General features: G+C 35.7%; 1 protein-coding gene across 2 annotated transcripts in view; it reads right to left on the minus strand.

Annotated features, from left to right (window-relative positions):
* Positions 1–21,700, minus strand: part of LOC130846387 (glycine receptor subunit alpha-3) — a 190,886-nt gene that overhangs the window by 32,948 nt on the left and 136,238 nt on the right. For both annotated transcript variants that reach the window (XM_057724600.1, XM_057724601.1), the window contains exon 6: positions 321–458. In XM_057724600.1, the coding sequence (XP_057580583.1) occupies positions 321–458 (138 nt within the window). The remainder of the gene's footprint in view (positions 1–320; positions 459–21,700) is intronic.

Here is a 21,700-nt window from a genome sequence, read left to right on the forward strand (position 1 = left end):
TCACACAGAAATTAAAGGAACTTTTTGGAAACAGCATTACTATGTAACTATAGGCGTTTCTCAAAAAAAAAAAAAAAGAAATTGCTTAAATATAATTAAACACTAAGCATTTCTTTTGTTCGATACAAACCAATTATATAACAAAATGCAATGAGTCAAAGCTTCTATAAATTTCAAAGATATCCATTCTCTGTTCTATGACTATAAAAAAAATTCAGCTATGAATTGTTAAAATAATTAACCCAGCACTATAATTAAGAAACATCTGAATATTATAAAACCACAAGTCATGAGAGTAATGAAGAAAACTCAACCCCTACCTGTGTTGTAATGTTTAGTGCAGTATCGTAAATCTTTCTCTTCTTTCAACAGAAACTGGGGCAAAGTGAGTCCTTCTGCCACTTGTACAGGCGCCTCATCTTGCCATTCAAAAATGAGATCGTTCATCGTGTACCCAACTAGGCAAAACATAATAAAAATATTTAGAGCATAAAAGGGCTTTCAAAGAAGTGAAATTTTAAAAAATCACTTGTACAGTTCTCATAGGATGGGAAGACCAAACAATGTCATCTTAACTCTACTGATTGAGCTGTGCACTGCACAATTCCAGTCTACTGAAGTCTATTCATATGGAATATTTATCAAATAATGTAAGAAAATGTAGTAGGCTAATGATAAGTATGGCATGGCATGTAGAAACCTTAAAGAATATGCATATACATTCTTTCCTTGGGATGGGCAGCTACTGCATTAACTTAACAATTCATTTTGGTTCCACTCCATTAGACCTCCCCTCACCTTTTCTCAAAATTATTTAGGACCCTTTCAATAAAAACCGAAATTGTCACTGGTTAGGAAATGAACTAAACTATAACATCCATGGAAAGAACGTGCCAGAGCTGATACCTTTCTTGGTTTAATCATTAACTATTTTAGTTTATGGCATCTGCTTCTAGGTCCCGAGTCCCAAAGTGGGCAAAAGTATATTTTAGATAGAAATGTCTGCTATTCAGGGAAAGTCAGTATACAAAGAAAACCCACATGTTTGTGGAGGGATAAACTCTTGCACATAGCATGAGTGTATTCAGAACAGAATTGACTAATGTATTTTATAATAAGATAGCATCTTTTAGTGAAATAAAATGTCATCTATCTAAGGAAAGGAGTGGTATCTACGAAAAGGAATGGTATAGGAGTGGTATCTAAGAAAAGCAGAATTTTATCTTTTCCTTCCCTCTGAGTGAGAAGCTGTTGAAACGCATACTTGAAGGCTGTTGCAGAGAAGGAGTCAATGTGAATGTAACCTGTGGGGGTAGATTGTTGTCAGAATTCATAACTGCCATTATTGTCAGAATTCACAACTGCCCTGGATGTAGGAAGAGAAGAAGCACAGTCTGGCCTCTGAACTAAGTCAAGGGGTCAGATAAAGGAAGCAGAAACTCTAGGTGCATGGAGCGGCAAACGAGAAACTGTCCCAAACAAATTCTCTGGTAGCTAATATTGTCGACAAGAGGCTGTGTGCGTGATTAGAAACATAGGGCGTGGGGCAGGTTAGGCTTAACAGAGCGATGTGTCTGGAAGGGAACTGATCACCCTTCCCCCTCCCATGACACCGGGAAAAGGACATCGCCAGAAGAGCTGAATCTGATCCAGCGGTGGTGGTAGTGACTGGAGCCAGATGCCCACCCCACCCACCTGCCCCGTGGGCACACCTTGCAGCATCCACTCCACTGGCAATGGGGATGGTGGTTTTAGCAGCAGCAGCATCCGGGTGATGGCTCATTGTGGAGCAAGCACTATTTGGCAGAGGTTGTAAAGGCCTCCAGACTGAAGGGAACATGCCTGAATTCTGGTTCCAGAACAGATAAGAAAACCTGCAGGACTGTCCTCTAGACCATTGGACTTAGCACAGCAAGGACTTATGCTTGACATGCTTACACTGGAATCTATTTCATTGAACCCTCCAATTAATGATTTGGTGGTTAATAATAAAAGGCTTTCACTTTTATTTGTAAGTCTTTCGATATATCCATTGTCCATACCATGATTTTACCTAGAGGGAAAATTGATGCACATTTCTCAAGGATCAAAAGACAGTAAAATAGGGACTGATTCTTATTTACTTCCAGGTAAGACAGGTACCTTCTTCTTCCATACATGCAATCCCTGAAGACAAAATATGTGAGATATTTCCCAATTTTGACAGATAAATGGAGAAATGTTCTAAATTTTGTTTTTATCTTCTAAATTTTTCTTAGGGTCTTCTGTGAAAAGAAAGGAGCTCTCTGAAATTCCCTCAAAGATAAGCCTTAGTTAGTCTCTGGAGCAATTTACAGACAGCATACTCAGCTTGATCTTGTGTCAACTAATCAACCACACTAAGTAATTTAGGCGTGGGCATTTCCTAATCAAACTATGCTATTTCCTTAAGGTCCACAAAATATTTAAGTTTGAAACCAGAAGGAAAACAGTGAGATGACAAGTTTAGGAGGTAATGCTTTTATTCCAAGTAACTTATCGGATGTTCAAGGAAAATAACCAAATGGTAATTTTGCCTCAATAAGCCTTCATACATAACTTAAAAAAAATCAATACTTTTCTACACAGTTCACAGTGTTCAGCATCCTTATGCTTTTGGTTGGCAGAACTTTACGTAATTCTGAGAATTGCCAAGGTGAACAGACTGGCTAACAAGATTGAGGCTGTGAGCTGAATTGCCTTGTACCGTAATGAGTTTCACAACAAGGAATACTTCATTGAGGGAACAAAGGCATTAACCCTACCTTCAGCCAACAATCTCATAGGGTGGCTGCAGCGAAACGTGTAAACAAATGGCTCAACCCAACCAAACACTTGTTTCTTCAACAAGTATTTCTAGGGTACTGACTGTAAAGCATCCTACTGGGTTTCAGGGGTGTGAGGTGTTATTACCAGGCACAACACAGTTGGTATGGGGGAGGTTCAAAGGGCTACGTGCATTCAGAGGAGGGATCCGTAATGTCCACTTAAGCCTCATTTGAGCTGGACCTTGAAGAAAGGCAAGACCTGCATACCGAGAAGGTGAGAGAGAGTGAGGCACTCAGGCAAAGGAAATAGTATGACTGGTTGAAAGAAACCGTAAACTCCCAAGGTTTATGATAGGAATAGCAATAACTTTATTTGTCTAGAGCCAGTGTGCATGAAGAAGCATATGGAATGAAAAGATAAATGAATGTAAGATTATGTAAAATTTAAACCCCAGGTTGAAAAGTTTGATTTTTAAAAATTCCCTGTGGGCAATTGGAATATTTTGAGCAGGGGTGTGACGTGACAAAAATTGTGCTTTAGAAACATTAGTAAAATCCTTCCATGGGATTCACAAAATCCAAACTGCTTTCATATTCATAAGACATTATCTGCCTTTTTCATTGTGTTGACATTTGCCCAGATGGTGAAAAAATAATAAGTAAAACTTCCAGTGCTTTAGCATAATTAAGAGCAGTGACACCGAACTGTGCTAGTGGTTATTGTATTCTTTACTGCCATATCTTGCAGTATAAACAATGCCATTTTTATTTAAGAATGTTCTCGATCCTTGATGAAACAGTAACAATTATAATCTTATTAAATTTTGGCCCTTATATAAATAGTCTTTTAATATTCTGTGTATCAAAATGGGAAATACGGATAAAGCACTTCAGCTGCATATGGTAACATGATTGTTCTTTTAAGGAAAAGCACTGATGTGATTGATTTGAAAGTAAGCCAGCTGGGTTTTCCCGACACACCATTTTTACTTGAAAAAGAAATGACTGGCAAGTGGTGGTTATTACGATTAGGGATATGGCCATTTTCTTGAAAATAAAGGAAGTGAGTGAACCTCTCTTGTTGAGGGAAACAACTGATGGCACTTGTTGTCAATGGTAGATTTTGAGCTTTGTATTCAAGATTTGAATTTTGGAAAAATTGTTTTCCCAATACTTAAAGATTCTTTTATGAGCTCAGTGGTGATGTTAACAGATGTGACTTTTCAATATTGGATAATGCCGTGTGTCAATGTTCGGAATATCTGAATAATTCATTAAGCTAATGCTTTCCAATGATCAAATGTTAAAAATCATGCCTAGGGAAAAGATCCAGGTAATGTTCAAGACAGACAAATAGATTTTAATTTACAAGAGTATGAAGAGTTCTTTACAAAATATACAGCAAAGTGATGCAGTTATACATACATTTTTTTTTCAGATTATTTTGCTGCGCTTTACTGTACACCTGAAACTACCACAATATTGTAAATCAACCATACTTCAACAACAAAACAGAAGAGTTCATTGCTAGGTTTCCAATTTCACACTGCAACCAAGCTTTAAGAAACTGCCACCTTCAGAAACTAAGGGATTTCCCCCCCATATTACAGAATTCCCTTCTTTTTAAAGGCTGAATAGAACCCCATTGTATGTATATACTACTTTTTTTTTTGTCCATTCATCTGTCAATGGATATGTAGATTGTTTCCACATGTTGGCTACTGTGAACAGTGCTGCAATGAACACAGTAGTGCTAATACTTCTTCAAGATCTTGATTTCAATCCTGATGATAAATATCCAGAATGGGATTACTGGATCACATGGTAGTCTTATTTTTAATTTTTGCAACACCATGGATGAAGCTTGACGATACTGTGCCACATGAAATAAGCCAGTCACAGAAAGACAAATATTGTATGCTAACTCACATATACGGAATCTAAAAATGGTACTGATGAACTCAGTGACAAGAACAAGGATGCAGGTGCAGAGAATGGACTGGAGAACTCGAGGTTTGGGAGGGGGCAGGGGGTGAAGGGGAAGCTGAGACGAAGCGAGAGAGTAGCACAGACATATATATACTACCAACTGTAAAATAGCCAGTGGGAAGTTGTTGTATAACAAAGGGAGTCCAACTCGAGGATGGAAGATGCCTTAGAGGACTGGGGCAGGGAGGGTGGGGGGGACTCGAGGGAGGGTGGGGGGGAGTCAAGAGAGGGAGGGAATATGAGGATATGTGTATAAAAACAGATGATTAAACTTGGTGTACCCCCCCCAAAATAATAAATAAATAAATAAAATTAAAAAAAAAGAAAAAAAAAGATAATATATAAAGGAAGAAAAAAAGCTATAAGAAGAATCTTAGAGAATGCCTTGGAAAGAGAAAGGTGAAGACAGAAAAAAACAAAATAGTAAGTTCAAGAAGGCACATTTCAGCTAAATACATATAAGTGAGAATGTTCTAAAAGAATTTGACAGTGGAATTGGTAAGGTAATGTTTTCCTCAAGCAGAGTCTGGGAAATGATCTGTCAGGAATGTCATAAGAGACCCTTAATCACCGTGTGAGTTAAAATAGATGAACTCCAAAGCCTTTTCCAGCCCTCTGATTTTATGATATAATTGAATATAGCTTTATAAATCTATCTAATTAAAATGCAGTATAAAAAAAGAATAGGAAAGCGTTAGAATTAGTAAAGGATTAGGATTACTCTTATAGAAACAGAAAGGCTGATCAAGGGAATCAAAGATAAAGTTTAGAAAGATAGTTAAGCATGTATAAACATTAAAAAGTTGTGCCAATTGCATGCAGCACTGTAATTGGTGGTGTGGGGGGATGTAGAACATCAAGTGGACCATAGATGTGTGAATATCTGTGAAAAGGGAAAACTGAGACATAGGTGTAATCTTGAGATGCAGAAAAAGCTTCTGGAGCCTGAACTTCTTGAGTGGTACCTCTAGGGCTAATTGAGAGTGGGCAAAACCAGAATACTACCCAATGTTCAGCATTTGGTAATGACATTGATACCCATAAAGAGAAGCAGCAGCACGGCAATAATAGCCTGATAGACTTTGGTTCAAGACTCCCATAGACCCAGACACTGTTTTCTAACACTATGAAGGAGAGGGTGTCCTGAAGAATTTATGATATTGGACTTTTCATCAACTTTGGTGAGTGGAGAGCTTGCAATGGATTTATTTAGAATTTTAAAAAATACATATAATTTCAGGCATACAAATATCTTAGAAAATACATTCCTGATATATATTTAAATAATTAATCATGTTTGAAGCACAAAAAATGGGTTAAATAGATATGCAATTAATATGCTGTGGAAGTTTGCAATATTTGAAAGAATTGTAATTTTTCCTTGAGATCTTTTCCAGCCCTCTGAAAAAAAAGCATGAAAATTCCCAATTTCTCTGACAGATAAGAAAATAGTTTTTATTTTAAACTCTAATTAAACATAAGAAATAGTATGGGGTTTGTATAAGATATCAGGAGATATAAATTTATAATCTTTAAAAAAATTCTTATATGTCATCAGAGAATTTCATATTAAAACAACAAGAAACCAACACACCTATTAGAATGATCAAAATCCAGAATATTAACAATACCAAATACTAATGAGGATGTGGAGCAACAAGAGCCCTTGTTCATTGCTTGTGGAAATGAAAAAATGGTACAGCCACTTCGGAAGTTTGGTCAATCCTTATAAAATTAAACATATGCTTACCATACAATCTAGCAATCACACTCTGGGTATTCACCCAAGTGAATTGAAAGCACGTCTACACAAAAGCCTGCACATAGATATTTATGGCAGCTTTGTACGTACCAAAACTTGGAAGCTACCAAGATACTCTTCAGTAGGTAAATGGATATGTAAACTGTGGTACATCCAGACAATGGAATAGTATTCAGTGCTAAAAAAGAAATGAGCTATCAAACCATGAAAAGACATGGAGGAAACAAATGCATCTTACTAACTGGAAGAAGTCAATCAATCTGAAAAGGTTACATGCTGTACAATTCCAACTCCATGACATTCTAGAAAGGGCAAAACTACGGAGGCAGTAAAAAGATCAGTGGTAACCACGGGTTTGCGGGGAGGGAGGAGTGAATAGGCAGAGCACAGAGGATATTTAGGGCAGTGAAACTATTCTGTATGACACTACAATGGAACATATATCATTATATGTTTGTCAAAACTAAGAGAATGCACACCACCAAGAGTGAACCCTAATGTAGGTTTATAGATTGTAACAAGTGTACCTACCATTCTGGTGTGGGGTGTTGATACTAGCAGAGGATGTGCACGTGTTGGGTAGGGGGCAGAGAAGTATATGGGAAATTGTAATTTTTGCTCAATTTTGTTGTGAACCTAAAACCACTCTAAAAATCTATTTTTTTAAAAATCTCATCTATAAAAATATTCAGATATTACCAACAAGAAAAAAATCATATTACTGAAATGTTGCCCAGGAATTAATTTAACTAGTTCATTAATTTAATAAACAATTGTTGAGTTCCTACCCTATATCAGTACCAGGTAAGCTGATGGAACTACAAAATGACCTGACTCCAGTCAATATGCTCATAGAATAGTGGCAGCTGACAATAAAACAGATTAACAGATTGTGAAGGTCTTACAGAAAATAAGCAGAGTTCTATGTGAGTGCAGGAAGGGGTCTAAACAAAGCAGCAGAACAGGAGCAGAAGGAGAATCAGATAAAGTCTTCCAGAGGAATGACTGTAACAGTTATTCAGGTGAAGCAGGGTTAATTATATGTTTACTATATAGATTAAATGTTTACTATATTTAGATGTGATAAATAGAGGGGCATTTGTTTTCAGTTATTTACAACTGTTTGTATCTTAATATGATGGCTCCATTCCATCTGATTAGGGTGAACTTGAGAGAAAGCAACTCGAATAACCTATTAAAGATGATTCAGTCTTTTTCTGAGAGCTTAGTGTCTTAAGAGGAAAAATATTAAATCTTCCAAGATTTCCCTTTTTCTTCCTTTCTCCTAGTTGAGGAGTCACGTGGTTATAAGAATTCTAACCATACATTTTGGTTTGCCAAGACAGCCCTTGATTACTTTTTTTTTTTCACCCTTATATCCTCTCTGACAACACTTGTTCTAGATTCTTCATTTTTATATTAGGTATCATTATTAATCATTGTTTTAAAGTACATCACTATTGGTTTGGTATATCTTCAATTTTACTTCTAGATTCTCCCATCATATAATAGAGTATGAAACTGTTTTAACATTTTACTATAGGTTAAACCTGTAAAACAGCCCGCTTCAGCAATGGTCTATCTATCTTTACCAGACCTCTTCAGTAACAAACTAACATTTCATGGGCAGCTAAATCCTGATTGGAGCAGTGGCAGAAGTTTTCACCTTTGTTTCCCCAGCTGGACACTTGGCGTACAAACCTGAGACATCTGTGAAGTGTCACGGAAAATTATGTTAGTTGTAAGTGAAAGCTAAGTACTGCTTAGTATTGAAAGCTTAACACTGCTCAAGATTATATAGGAAGAAATCTGAATACTTGAAACCCAGGACTTTCCTTGTGGCACAGTAGTTAAGAATCTGCCTGCCAATGCAGGGGACATGAATTCAATCCCTGTTCCAGGAAAATCTAACACATGCCATGGAGCAACTAGGCCCATGTGCCACAACTACTGAGCCTGTACTCTAGAGCCTGCTAGCCACAACTACTGAAGCCTGTGTGCCTAGAGCCCATGCTCTACAACAAGAGAAGCCACCACAATGAGGAGCCCGAGCATCACAACAAAGAATAGCCCCCGCTCACCGCAACAAAGAAAGCCCACTCACAGCAACAAAGACCCAACACAGCCAGTATATAAATAAATAAATAAATTTACACTCTTATGAATACTTGAAAACCTACAAACATTTATTTTATTATTTAGCAACACTGATATTTTGTAATAAACTCTCCTAGCAGCAATGGCTAAAATAAATGAAAGCTCAAAATTTATTGAAAAAGCAAGGATGCAATTTCCATTTCACACAAAAAGTTGATGGTGAAGGTGCAACTTGAACAAAATGTTGTTTATATTTAACATTTACAATAGCAGCTACAAGGATATAACTGTCCACACAAAAGCCATAAGATACGAATGAGCTGAAAACATACCAGTATTTATTTCAAAAGATACAGTCCTTTTCGGAATACTGCCCAAAGATGATCATTTGATAAGTGTGTTTGCAGAGGGAGCATTTACATATCACTCTATGAAAAATGAGTTTTTATTTAGATCAGATGATTGCTTTTCTTTATTAATTTCACTCATTTTTGACTTCAGGTTTTCTTGGAAAAGTGCATAATAGGAGATTTGCAAGCAATTAAATGATGGCAGGTTTGTTTCAGTATCATTTCCTGCTTCAAAGAGAAAATTCGTTAAACTAATTTTAAATGTTTCAGTTTTAAATCCAATTCTATAATCAAAGGAAGGCTTTTGGAATTACATTTGTTGAGGAAGAAATACATGATGTCGTTGTAAATTCTATTGTAAAGTCTGTTAATTTCATTTAAGAAGTTCAACATTGAAAATAAATGTCACTTTGTGATGGACCTGAATAAAATATTTGTTGGGACTCATCACCGTGTTAAAAATTACATTCTTACTAAATTAAAAAATCTATGGAGATGTAGTATTCTTGAAATTAGTAGTGATGCATATATGATTTATTTTACATCCATAAGTTCTGTTCCATTCCATCAATTGAAGAGAAGTTATAGTTGTTAAACTTTACATTTTTACATGAACACTAAGTTAACTGAACTATAATTATGTGTGTATGATAAAGCCGATGCTGAATTAAAAATTGTATCTCATTCTGGCATAACGTGTCTCTATTTACTCCTCGTCATCAGTTACATTTTTTGAAAATGTGAACATTTGAAGAAGTACTTTACAAATCAACATATATATTCTGCAATGGTATTGAACTCTGAGTAAATAGGTTCTCTAAATTTTGGTTGCATTTGTTCAAAATCAGTTGGAAATATTTAATCAGATTATTTTACGAATGGAGCACTAAAATTTTAGAGTCTGAAGCTTTTTATCGAATAGAAATTATAAATATGATGTTTCTAAATAGGAACATATTGAGATTAATACCTACAATAGAAAGGGAGAAACAATGAGGTCTAAATGATGTAGAATATTTATTTATTTATTTATGTATTTAATAACTGTGCTTTGGAATATCTTAACTTATGAGAAGATTATATTGATGGACTGCTTGTTGTTAATTGGATAACTTATATTTAAAATTCAATGGAATCCAGAAGGCATATTTTCCAGCATGTGAGTTAGGTGAAGCATTTTTAAAGATTCCTAAATAAAAGCAACTAATTTGACTGAGTTTTGTCCTATTAAAAACGTTTTTTGATAAAAGATACTCTTTTTCAACACAAAGACAATATCTGTAAAAATATATGGGCTGAACTAGTTACCTATTTCAATACAAAGAAAAGTAAAATTAAGCTCTAAAATTATCAAGTTCTTTAGCTATCTCAACTACACAGAGATTATTTTCTCAAAAAAACCATTGTAGTCTATATAGCAGGGTCCACTAAAGGTGTCAAATTTAGTACCAAAATGGCAGCTTTAAAGATGATCCCAAATTATTGTGATTAGCTTTAATATACATACATATATTTCTTTAGGAAGGATTATATTTAAAAAACTAGAACTACTCTCTCACTTTGTCCCAGCTTCCCCTTCGACCCCGGCCCCCCCCCAATCCCATGTCCTCCAGTCTATTCTCTGCATCTGCATCCTTATTCTTGCCCTGTCACTGGGTTCATCAGTACTATTTTTTTTTTAGATTCCGTATATATGAGTTAGCATACAGTATTTGTTTTTCTCTTTCTGGCTTACTTCACTCTGTATGACAGACTCTAGGTCTATCCACCTCATTACACATAGCTCCATTTCATTCCTTTTTATGGCTGAGTAATAGTCCATTATATATATATGCCACATCTTCTTTATCCATTCATCTGTTGATGGGCATTTAGGTTGCTCCCATGTCCTGGCTATTGTAAATAGTGCTGCAATGAGCATTATGGTACATGTTTCTTTTTGGATTATGGTTTTCTCTGGGTATAGGCCCAGTGGTGGGATTACTGGATCATACGGTAGTTCTATTTTTAGTTTTTTAAGGAACCTCCAAACTGTTTTCCATCGTGGCTGTACCAGCTTACATTCCCACCAGCAGTGCAGGAGAGTTTCCTTTTCTCCACACCCTCTCCAACATTTATTGTTTCTAGAGTTTTTGATGATGGCCATTCTGACTGGTGTGTGGCGATTACCTCACTGTGGCTTTGACTCAATGCTAATATTTTTGATACAAAATATTACTTTTAAACTTTCTATATTTTTATGTTTGAAATGTCTTTTATACTTTTAATCATCCATATAGTTACATATTTAATTATACATATACACACACATATGGATGTATAGTACATATACATAAAAACATACATATACATAATCTCTCTGTTTCACACACACACACACACACACACACACACACACACGTAAAGGAAAAAGGGTCATGAGACAAACTCCAAAAGGGTTAACACGAGTGAGGACAGTTGTGAGTTGAGGCTGAAGCATGTTCCTTTTTGTTTTTCAATAGAAAAACAAATTTTCAGTAGAAATTTGCTGATTTTGAAGACATCATTCAAATGTATTCCATTATCATTTTAAAAAATTGTCACCTTTGGTCATTTAAAAAAATAGGTTAAAAGAAGCAAAATAATAGGTTATTATTTAATACTTTATACCATGAGGAATACATAAAAGTAATACTTATTCAAAGAGAGAATGTGGGCTGAGCATACATTTAAGCTCAAAATGAGTTTTGTGATTTATGAAGAAATTACAGATTCACATTTAGTTTTTTGTTTTTAATAAATTTATTTATTTATTTTTGGCTGCATTGGGTCTTCGTTGCTGTGCACGGGCTTTCTCTGGTTGCGACGAGTGGGGGCTACTCTTCATTGCAGTGTGTGGGCTACTCATTGTGGTGGCTTCTTTTGTTGCAGAGCATGGGCTCTAGGCACTTGGGCTTCAGTAGTTGTGGCGCATGGGCTTAGTTGCTCCGAGGCATGTGGGATCTTCCCATACCAGGGCTCAAACCCGTGTCCCCTGCATTGGCAGGCAGATTCATAACCACTGTGCCACCAGGGAAGTCCCTCACATTTAGTTTTAAAAGTGAACTTGAATCATATTTGGCCCAGCTTCCTCAATTGAAAGAGAGAGAAAGAGACTGGGATTTCTGGGTTTGACCCAGCTTGCAAATCTTGTGTTCTTAAGGAACAGCTGGAATTTTACAAACAAAAGGAAGAAAATGCTCACACTTGGTGGGTACTGGCTGTCTACCGCCAGGAGAGATATTACTCCAGTAAATTTTATTGACCTGACAAGGAACAACTGCCATGTCAAAATGTATTTAGCTAAAACATTGTAATTTACAATTTGTGCATTTAATTTAAATAATCTTACCATAAACCAGGTTCTTACATGTGGTTTCATTTAAGTTCATAGTCCTGCTAAATTATATTTATACTTTCTCTAAAACTCTCTGGTATAACTAACCCATCATCATTATTCTACTAGTACTTTGGTTACATTTCTCTTTGAAGACCTGAAAGACTTTAACATAGACCATCAATGTAACCTTTCTCCCTCTCTCTCTTAGGATAATGGTGGAAATAAAATTCGTGACTCCTAATTGGTCTTCTCAAATGACAATCATGCTGATAATTTTGTTCACATTTTTCAAAATTTCACAAAATTACTACTCATTGCATGCACGGTGTTTTAAGGTTCTTATGAGAAATCTCAACTAAAATCAGAAAAGGATCTTGAGCCCATTTTAATGAGCAGAATGTGTATAACTGGTTCTGCCCTGGGAGAGGTATAGGAGGGCCCTGCCTGGATACCTCTTTGGAATAAACTTCTGGTTGTGAAAAAACATTCTGTGTCTGCTTATCAGAGGGTTGGAGGTTCAAATCTGCTCAAATTTATGAACTAATCAGTTTATTTCATAGACCCAAACTATTCAAACAGACGCTGTGAGCCAAGATCAGTTTTGTAACACCTAAAGGTTGTATAATGTTTTGACTAGAGACTAGAAAGAAAGGCATTATAATAATCTTTTGATTGGTCCAAGGGTTTTTTGACACCTGATATTTCAGTATAACTAATTCTTTATAAGAACCAAACACTAGGTTAATCCTAGAGAAGGAAGTCCTCCGTATTAACAAGAAAACCCAATTCGGATTCTTATTTCCTGAAGCATTCGAAGAGTGTCATTACAAAATAGCAGAAATTTTAACATGACTGGATCAACACGAGAATAAAATCATAAATTTTTTAGTTCAATTTCTCTTCAAGGTGAAATATTATAAAATATCTATCACTACAACACACTCATTGAAGCACTCAAGAGAGTATAATTAGCATTATGGTAATGAACAGATTTCAAATATTGAAATTCACATTTTGTACACAGAGCAACAAAAACGGGATGGTAAAAATCCAGATGTTACTATAAATTATTTACTTATTTTACAATTTTCCGTATATATAAATCACATTGTTTCTCTCAGGTCTTGCAGCATTTATATGCTTTTTCTATCATTAAGTACCTTTTTACTTGTTTTTAAAACGTTAAACAAAGAAGAATATTGCCAACTGAGTCAAAAGATAGCTGATGTTTTATGTGCAATAAAAAGCCTGTTTGTGAAAGGATTTCAATCTAAAATGAAATGAAATGAAACGAGGATATGAAATGGAGAATCTCTCTCATGCACCCTCAGGAAGGAGCTTAAGAACTGAGAGACTGATTTTGCCTAAATGCCTGATTTACAGAGATGGAGACTTATCTCCTGACCAAGGAACATCCACCAAGGATGTCTCGCCATCCTCAAGCCAATGAACTTCCTGCTAGGACTCTGGCTGGACTTGCCCCTCTTTGCACTCCTTGCCCATAAATAGAGTCCACCCCAAACCTTCAACGTATGTGCCGGTAGCTTGCTACAACATGGATTTCTTGAATTGCACTTCCTCTGCTATTTCAGAATAAACTCAATTTCTGGTCATTTGAGCTTCCCTCCATTTACCTCTTTATTTAGGTTGACATCTATAAAGTCAAATATACCTAAGATGAAAGTAGTATTTGTGCAGAAAATCTCTGAATAATGGAAAGCAAACAACTTTATATTATTGTTTCACCCCAAATAAATTACACAGCAAAATCAGCATTGACTCACAAAAGGTAGATTTATAGGAACCTTAACATACTGTTGTGAGAACTTGCAATAATAAAATTTCACCGGTTAGTATGTTTCCAAATGGGATGTCCTTCTGATGGACTCATTATATCAAGAAGTGTTGAGGGCTTTACTGTTTGAAGTTGTGTGTGTCTTAAATTGCTCACCACAAATGAACCAGAAGTTTAAAGCTCTACTCAATTGGCATTATCTCTATATTATTTTAGACAATTAATATTTGTTATAAATTTAACAAAAAATTTTTGTTAAATTATTCAATTTAATGTAATCCACGCTACTGGGATATTTTTGTGCTCTAAGTCACTTGTTAACTAAATGCTGATTATTTTGGATAAATGTGAAAAACTAACTCCAAGAACAGAGAGTCTTTGCATCCAAAGGATTCTATCATGGCTATTTTCTAATGGAGATGACAAAAACAGTCATCATTATAGGCTGATGGTGAAGATTTGATCACAAATGGGAATGTTAGCGACATCCAGGGCAATTTTTAGCAGGGTCTGTGTCCAGACTACTCACAGATGTCAGTTTCAAAAGAGCAGTGTTGGAAAAATTTATGAGACTATTGTTAACTTAGGGGCAAAAAAGTCACTATTCCTAGAAAATACTGTAACTTCTATCGATGGCATATTTGTATCATGTTAATATATAAAGGGTACATTGCAGAAACCCCTCACATTTATGAATTCATTATAATGATTGTAATTATTATTTTAAATCAACAGTTCTCCAGCAGGCCTGAAGTGGTACGAATCCTCCTTACTCCTGACAAGTGCTAACAATTCGATAGTGGGTTTTTTGTATTTCCTTTTGCTTTCCAGATTTGCATCTGGACTTTCCTTTCCACTCTGATGCAGAACACAGAGAAATCAACACGGTGCTAAGAACCAGCGACTACAGGTGGGGTATTTTATGAAGAAACACAAGGTCACTTGGGATTTCAGAGATCCCAGAAACATGACTAAGCATTCTATAAATGCTGTAAGGGACTTTAAAATCTCCTGGAATGTAAGCAGGATACTTAACGACACAAGCAAGAGTCCACTCACAGTGATGTATGACCACAGCTGCCCCAGGAGAAGTGTAAATTCATCAGTCACCGCCATTGCCTTCACCACTCACAGTTCCTGGGTTTTGACCTCAGTCTTGTATTAAAATATTTCTAAAGTCCATCTCACCAATTTATTAGTGCAAACGTTTTAATCACACTCTTGTGTTCCCTTAAAAAAATGGATTATTTTCTCCAAAGTTTCACTGTATATTTTTTCCTTCTTTCATATTTTCATTTTCTTGTGTTTAGTTTGGTTTGTTTTTCTCTTGATTTTCATTACAGATGATTCATGATGTTATTTTTGTTTATTGTTTGTTTTTTCCCTCGATCCTTTCTGTAGCTACCCCAAGGTGTCTAGACGCTATGTTTGTAATGTTACATGTCAGATTTATAGTCTTGTACATTTTAAAAATTTATGGAATCTTAGAGTTGAGGGAATCTTTGTTGTCATCTAATGGAACTCACTTATCTTACAAAAGAGAAAACTGAGTCTCTGAAAAAATAATAGATCTACATAGTTTATACAGTTTCTTAATGAAAGACTTAAAGTTATAATGTATTTCCCTGAATTTGTTCTCTTATACAGGTGGCATCAATGCATTGCATAGATTGAGGAATTATTGAGACTGGACACAGGGCAGCCTCTGGCATAAGGGTCTACCCACATTTTGAAAGAGCATACTCTGGAAAGATCATTTGGAGAGAAGATCAACATGAGGGTTGAAGAAACTGTGGTTATTTGGGGGAATTAATTAAGGAAGAAAGAAAATTGTGACAGCTCTGAGAAGTATATACCAAATGGTAGGATCCCAGAAAAATGACATAATGCTTGAAGTTACAGCTGATCTTGGGTGTTCTAAAAGGACTACTGGCACTCACACCCATTGGGATGGCTACAACCAAAAAATGTGCATAATAACAATGTTGGTGAGGATGGGAGAAATTAGAACCCTTGTGCATTGTTGGTGAGAATATAAAATGGTGCAGCCACTATGGAATATAGGATGGCAGTTCCTCAAAAAGTTAAAAATAGAATTAGCCTGTGATCCAGAAATTCCACTTCTAGATATAGAGCCAAAAGAATTAAAAGCAGGGTCTTGAAGAGATATTTGTACTCCCATGGTCATAGCAGCACTATTTGCAACTGCCAAAAGGTGGAAGCAACCCAAGTATCCACCAACGGATGAATGAATTGCATGTACATCCCATGTAAAACGTGGCATACAATGGAATATTATTCAGGCTTAAAAAAGAAGGAAACTCTTATGTATGCTCCAACATGGATGAACCATGAGGGTATTATGCTAAATGAAATAATGCAGTCACAAAAAGACAATTACTTTATGATTCACTTTCATGAAGCATCTAGAGTAGTCAAATCCATAGAAATAGAAAACAGAATGGTGGTTCTCAGGGGCTGCAAAGAGGGGGAAATATGGAGTTGTTTAACTGGTATAGAGTTTGTTTATAAGATGAGAAAGTTCTAGAGATTTGTTGCACAGCAATGGGAATATGAATACTTAACACTACTGAACTGCACATTTGAAAATGGTTAAGATGGTGAATTTTATGTATGTGTATTTTACTACAATTAAAATTAAAAGTTCAAAAAGAAAAACTACTGAAATTCTGGGGGAGAAGAAGAATGAAGAAAGCATAGCTTACAGAAGACCTTAGTGGTATGGCATGAGTTGAAAGTAGAGCCTGGAAAAATACGATGAGTTAGCCTCAAGGCATCTTCCCAGTTACTGTGGGTAAAGAGGGCACTTGTTCCATGGAGCTAACTGACAATGTGTTTAAAGAATCCATGGTTTAGGAACTTCCCTGGTGGTCCACTGGTAAAGAATCTGCCTTACATGCAGAGGATGCGGGTTCAGTCTCTGGTCAGGGAACTGAGATCCCACATGCCGCGGGGCAATTAAGCCCGCAAGCCACAACTACTAAGCTTGCGGGCCTCAACTAGAGAGCCCGCATGCTGCAAACCACAGAGCCCACGTGCCCTGGAGCCTGAGCGCCACAACTAGAGAGAGAAAACCCACACGCCACAAATAAAGAGAAGCCCGAGCGCCACAATGGAAGATCCTACATGCCTCAGTGAAGATCCTGAGTGCCACAACTAAGACACAGTGCAGCCAAAAATAAATAAATAATAAATAAATCTTAAAAAAAAAAAGAATCCATGGTTTAAATATGACTACAGTGGGCCACATTAACTGCTCTATGTAAGACATGCACACATTGACTGTAGTTAAGAGAAAGAAAGAAGATTATCTTAATTTTCACCTTGACTTCTGCAGAAAATAAATCGTAAACAAGAGAGACAATTTCTCTGTCCTTCAAGGAGCTTGGATGCAGTGGGTGGGGGTGGGGTACACAATAAAAAACATAAACAGAGAACATTTTAAAGTCTTTTCAGGTAGTGATATGTATTATTAAGGAAATATAAAAATATATTTGGATAGGAAGCAACTGGGGAGCAGACAGGCAACTGAGAAAAGGTCGTCAAAGTAGCCTGAAGATTTGCAAAGCTGTCAAGTGATTAAAGCTGAGAATATTTTCAAGTTTATTAACAGGTAGACTCTGTGCATTAAAGATGAAGGAGCTTAACACCAAATCCACACAATTCTAGGGTAGTTAAAATTTAGTCTGTGAGCAGGTAAGTTAGGAAGTCGTGGTCGGTAGAAGCCCCCAATAGGGTCATAAGGGAAAAGCCACGCTTATTAATATCATGTCATGATCTTATGACCAAGTATGCTGCAATTTTAAGGTAAATTAAACATAGATATTGGATGAATTCTCCTGCTATCCTTATGAACAAGGATTTCAAAATACTGTTACTGATAATACGCTTGAGTGATTTATAACTGATTTAAAGAGCAATTGTTAATTTTTTTTTCACTAGTACTCAATCTAGTGGAATACCTAGATTGTTGAATTGTTGAAGAATTTTCTCAGAGCTGCCCTTTGGGGATTATATAATGGTATGTTGCTCAATTCTCTGCACAATTAACTAGGAAAGATACAGATCATCAAGTTAGAATTCTGGACTGAATCTCACATGACGATGTTTAACTGGGGCAAAGGCAAACTTGCATTTGTCAAGTGAACCAATTGGGTAGATATGGAACAGGGTACACAGAACTTAGTTGTGGTACCTAGCTGACTGTAGATGTGGTCTAAGTCAAGAGTGTTTTGCAGCTACCTGTGATCTTAGACTGCAAGTCATAGAATGCTTGGCACTGTCAACCCTGGGGTGGGTGTGGGGGGCACCCTAGTCTGCACATCTTGGTTCAGGGGAATTTTAATGCAAAGGAGGAAATTCAGGGGAGAAGAAATAGGCAGAGGAGGGAATTCTAAGTCTTTTCATCCAAGAAAGCAAGTAAAATTACTGGGTATATTTAACTGCAGAGCTAATTTAAGTATACTATAGTCACATGTTATAAATATTTTGAAATTGTCAGATGGATTTAAAAATGGCTGAATGATGCTTGGTGTAAGTTGGTGGGCTATTAATTCACAGGCGTTTGCTTTGTCCACTTCATAATTGTGTGACTTTGGGAAAGTCTCTTAGCCTTTGTAAGCCTTAATTTGCTAATATTTAAAATGGGGAAGCTGAGACGAAGTGAGAGAGTAGCACAGACATATATATACTACCAACTGTAAAATAGATAGCCAGTGGGAAGTTGTTGTATAACAAAGGGTGTTCAACTCGAGGATGGAAGATGCCTTAGAGGACTGGGAGGGGGAGGATGGGGGGGACTTGAGGGAGGGTGGGGGGGGAGTCGAGGGAGGGAGGGAATACAGGGATATGTATATAAAAACAGATGATTGAACTTGGTGTACCCCCCCCCAAAAAATAAATTAATTAAAAAAAATGGAAATAAAACCTATCTCATTAAGTTGTGATTAGGATTAAATCAGATAATATAAGTAATGAATAGAAAACTAGTGTGGCACCCTTCTGTAAGACTTATAACTACATTGTGTTTTTATTACATTGTTGTATGTTCAGAATATCTGATAATTAGCAAAAATTCAACCTACAAATATGTGGGCAGATTGAGAGAGAATGGTCATGGTGATAAATAGGATGGACTATTTAATGTTTAAGTGGGAATCGATTGTCTAAGTAGCTAGTTAGTTCATTAGTGAATATTTTTGTCTTGGGAAAACTTGCTTTCTAACCAACATTGTAACTGCAGAGGTTTAAGTAATAAATAAGAACCATTTGTATCTCTGACTAGCCAGAAAAAAGGCATAGTATTATTTTGAATAGTACTATGAAAGAACTTGAATAATAGTAGAGATTATTAGGAAATAATTGTGAAAAATCATTGCCCAATTCTTCCTTTTGCCATAACTAGTCTTAGCATAAATTCCAGAATAACCAGTCTGAGTCATATCAGATGTGGTTTTGCAATGAATCTGAAAAATTAAACAGCAAAAACCTCCCATCAATTTTTAGATATTTCTATTCAAAAACCTCATGAAGACATATTTCAAAAGTTTCTTAAAATTTCAGTCAGTAATTTTTGTTCAAGTTAACCCTTAAAAATATCTTGCACTGCAATTTTAGGGATTTAAGCTGTTCTTTGTGAAAAAAAACCTTTCATCAATGGATTGTTCCCTTGTGTTTTCTTTTCCAACTTGAATAATTAAAATTTCTTTAACTTTCTCCAATTGGTGACCTTTTCCTCTTTTGTTACCTACTTTCCTCTTTAGATATGAAATACAGAATTAAACTCTTTATGGATAGAGTGATGGTTTATGTATCCTATGTCTTCACTGTCTTTTAATAAACAACAAACTTTATTATGACTCTAAGAAATTACTATCCAATATTTTTCCAAGATTAAAAATATCTTCCATTTCTTTTTTTACCTGGGGGAAAATGTTCCATTTAGAAAGTTTCTTTATGGCATAATTGAAAGGCTGAAAATTAAATCTTTATTTTTTCCTTACCCCTGTTTCTGCACATTGATTTGCACTATAAATTCCTTCGGAGTGCAGTGTAAGTCATAACATAGCTGTGTTTCCTTCCCTAATAGATTTAGCTATTTATGAAGGAAACAAACAAGATGCATTTATAAATAAAACTGTGATATCAATGAAAATTTGTTTTTTTAAAAGATAGCCCTATGTTTTACTTCATACAGCCAATTTTAAAAAAAAGGATCATGTATTGAATCCTGAACTTCGGTAAACTAGTACATCTAACCCTGAGAAGTAAGGTTAGTTATCACTTTTTTTTTAGTTATCACTTTAATGTTCAGCTCATCTTCACTAGAAATGCCACTCGGTTTTATATATTACCAGCAACAAATGGACACAAAAATTGGGGTGCAAATTACATACTATTTTTAACATTGGATAAAACTCTTAATGAAAAGTAGGGCTTCATTGTAGAATACTCTCTGTAGCATATATGATTTATTATTTTATTAAGTTTCTATTGATGTAAATTTTGGAAATGCAAATTGTCATGGTAATTAGCCTGTATTGTCTGGCTGGACTTTGAGAGTGAAAAATGAGTACTAGAAATAAAGAGAAATAAGCACAATTTCTTTACACCCCAAAGCAAACATTCACAGTATTTATTTCAGAATTCTCTTGTGGGGTTGAATGAAGGATATTCTAGACCAGAGGAATAAATGGTATATTGAACTTCTGGATTTTGTAAAAGGAGTGAGGTGAAACTATGTTGAGATTTGAGGAATAAGTAGACTGTGGGACTGGCCTTCAGATTTGGTAAGGAAAACATCTGAACTTGCGCCATATAAATGGGACCACATTCCTTCCTTTGGCTTCAATAGAATTCTCAGTGATGGATTTAGCATTCCAGGTTAATCTAAGGGTAAAGTTTCAATTTTACTGTGGTTACTTCATTTTGATTTTAAATGGAAGCAGAAAGAATCATTATGATAAACACCATTTGAATTGCAGCAAATACATTTTTATTTATACTTACATATTGAATAAAAAGTAACGTTGGTTTTCTAATATTTCTGAAGTTCAGTGAAAGTGCTGTATGAATCTATACTCTATGAGAACACTAATCATATTTGCCAAATAATCTTTCAGAAACATATTGTTAAAATGTCAGAAAGAGTTCTTCACTGTCTTTCTCTGTTTTACTTTTTCCTTCTCTTCCCCAATTTTTCTTAAGCTCAATGACGCCGTCTTTCTTTTGCTGCCGTTTGATCTTCACTTTTAATACTATCTTCAGAGATCTCACTTATCTTCCTGTCTCCAAGAAACATTTCTAACCTTATTTCTCTGTATTTCCACAACCATTCCTAATTCAGGCTTTATTGCAAAATGTCCCATAACCTAAAATAAATTTCAAATTGAGTATGTTTCACAAGAAACACAGCACATTTAAGCAAAAGTCAGCTTCTGCAGTACTTTTTCCATGAATCACCTGCTCTTTTCTAATTTGTGTAAATGAGACAGGATCCAGTCCTCATGAGTGAGAGAAAATTTGGGAGAATCATCTTTATGT

This window comes from Hippopotamus amphibius, chromosome 2, assembly GCF_030028045.1.
Source record: "Hippopotamus amphibius kiboko isolate mHipAmp2 chromosome 2, mHipAmp2.hap2, whole genome shotgun sequence".
NCBI lineage: Eukaryota > Metazoa > Chordata > Mammalia > Artiodactyla > Hippopotamidae > Hippopotamus > Hippopotamus amphibius.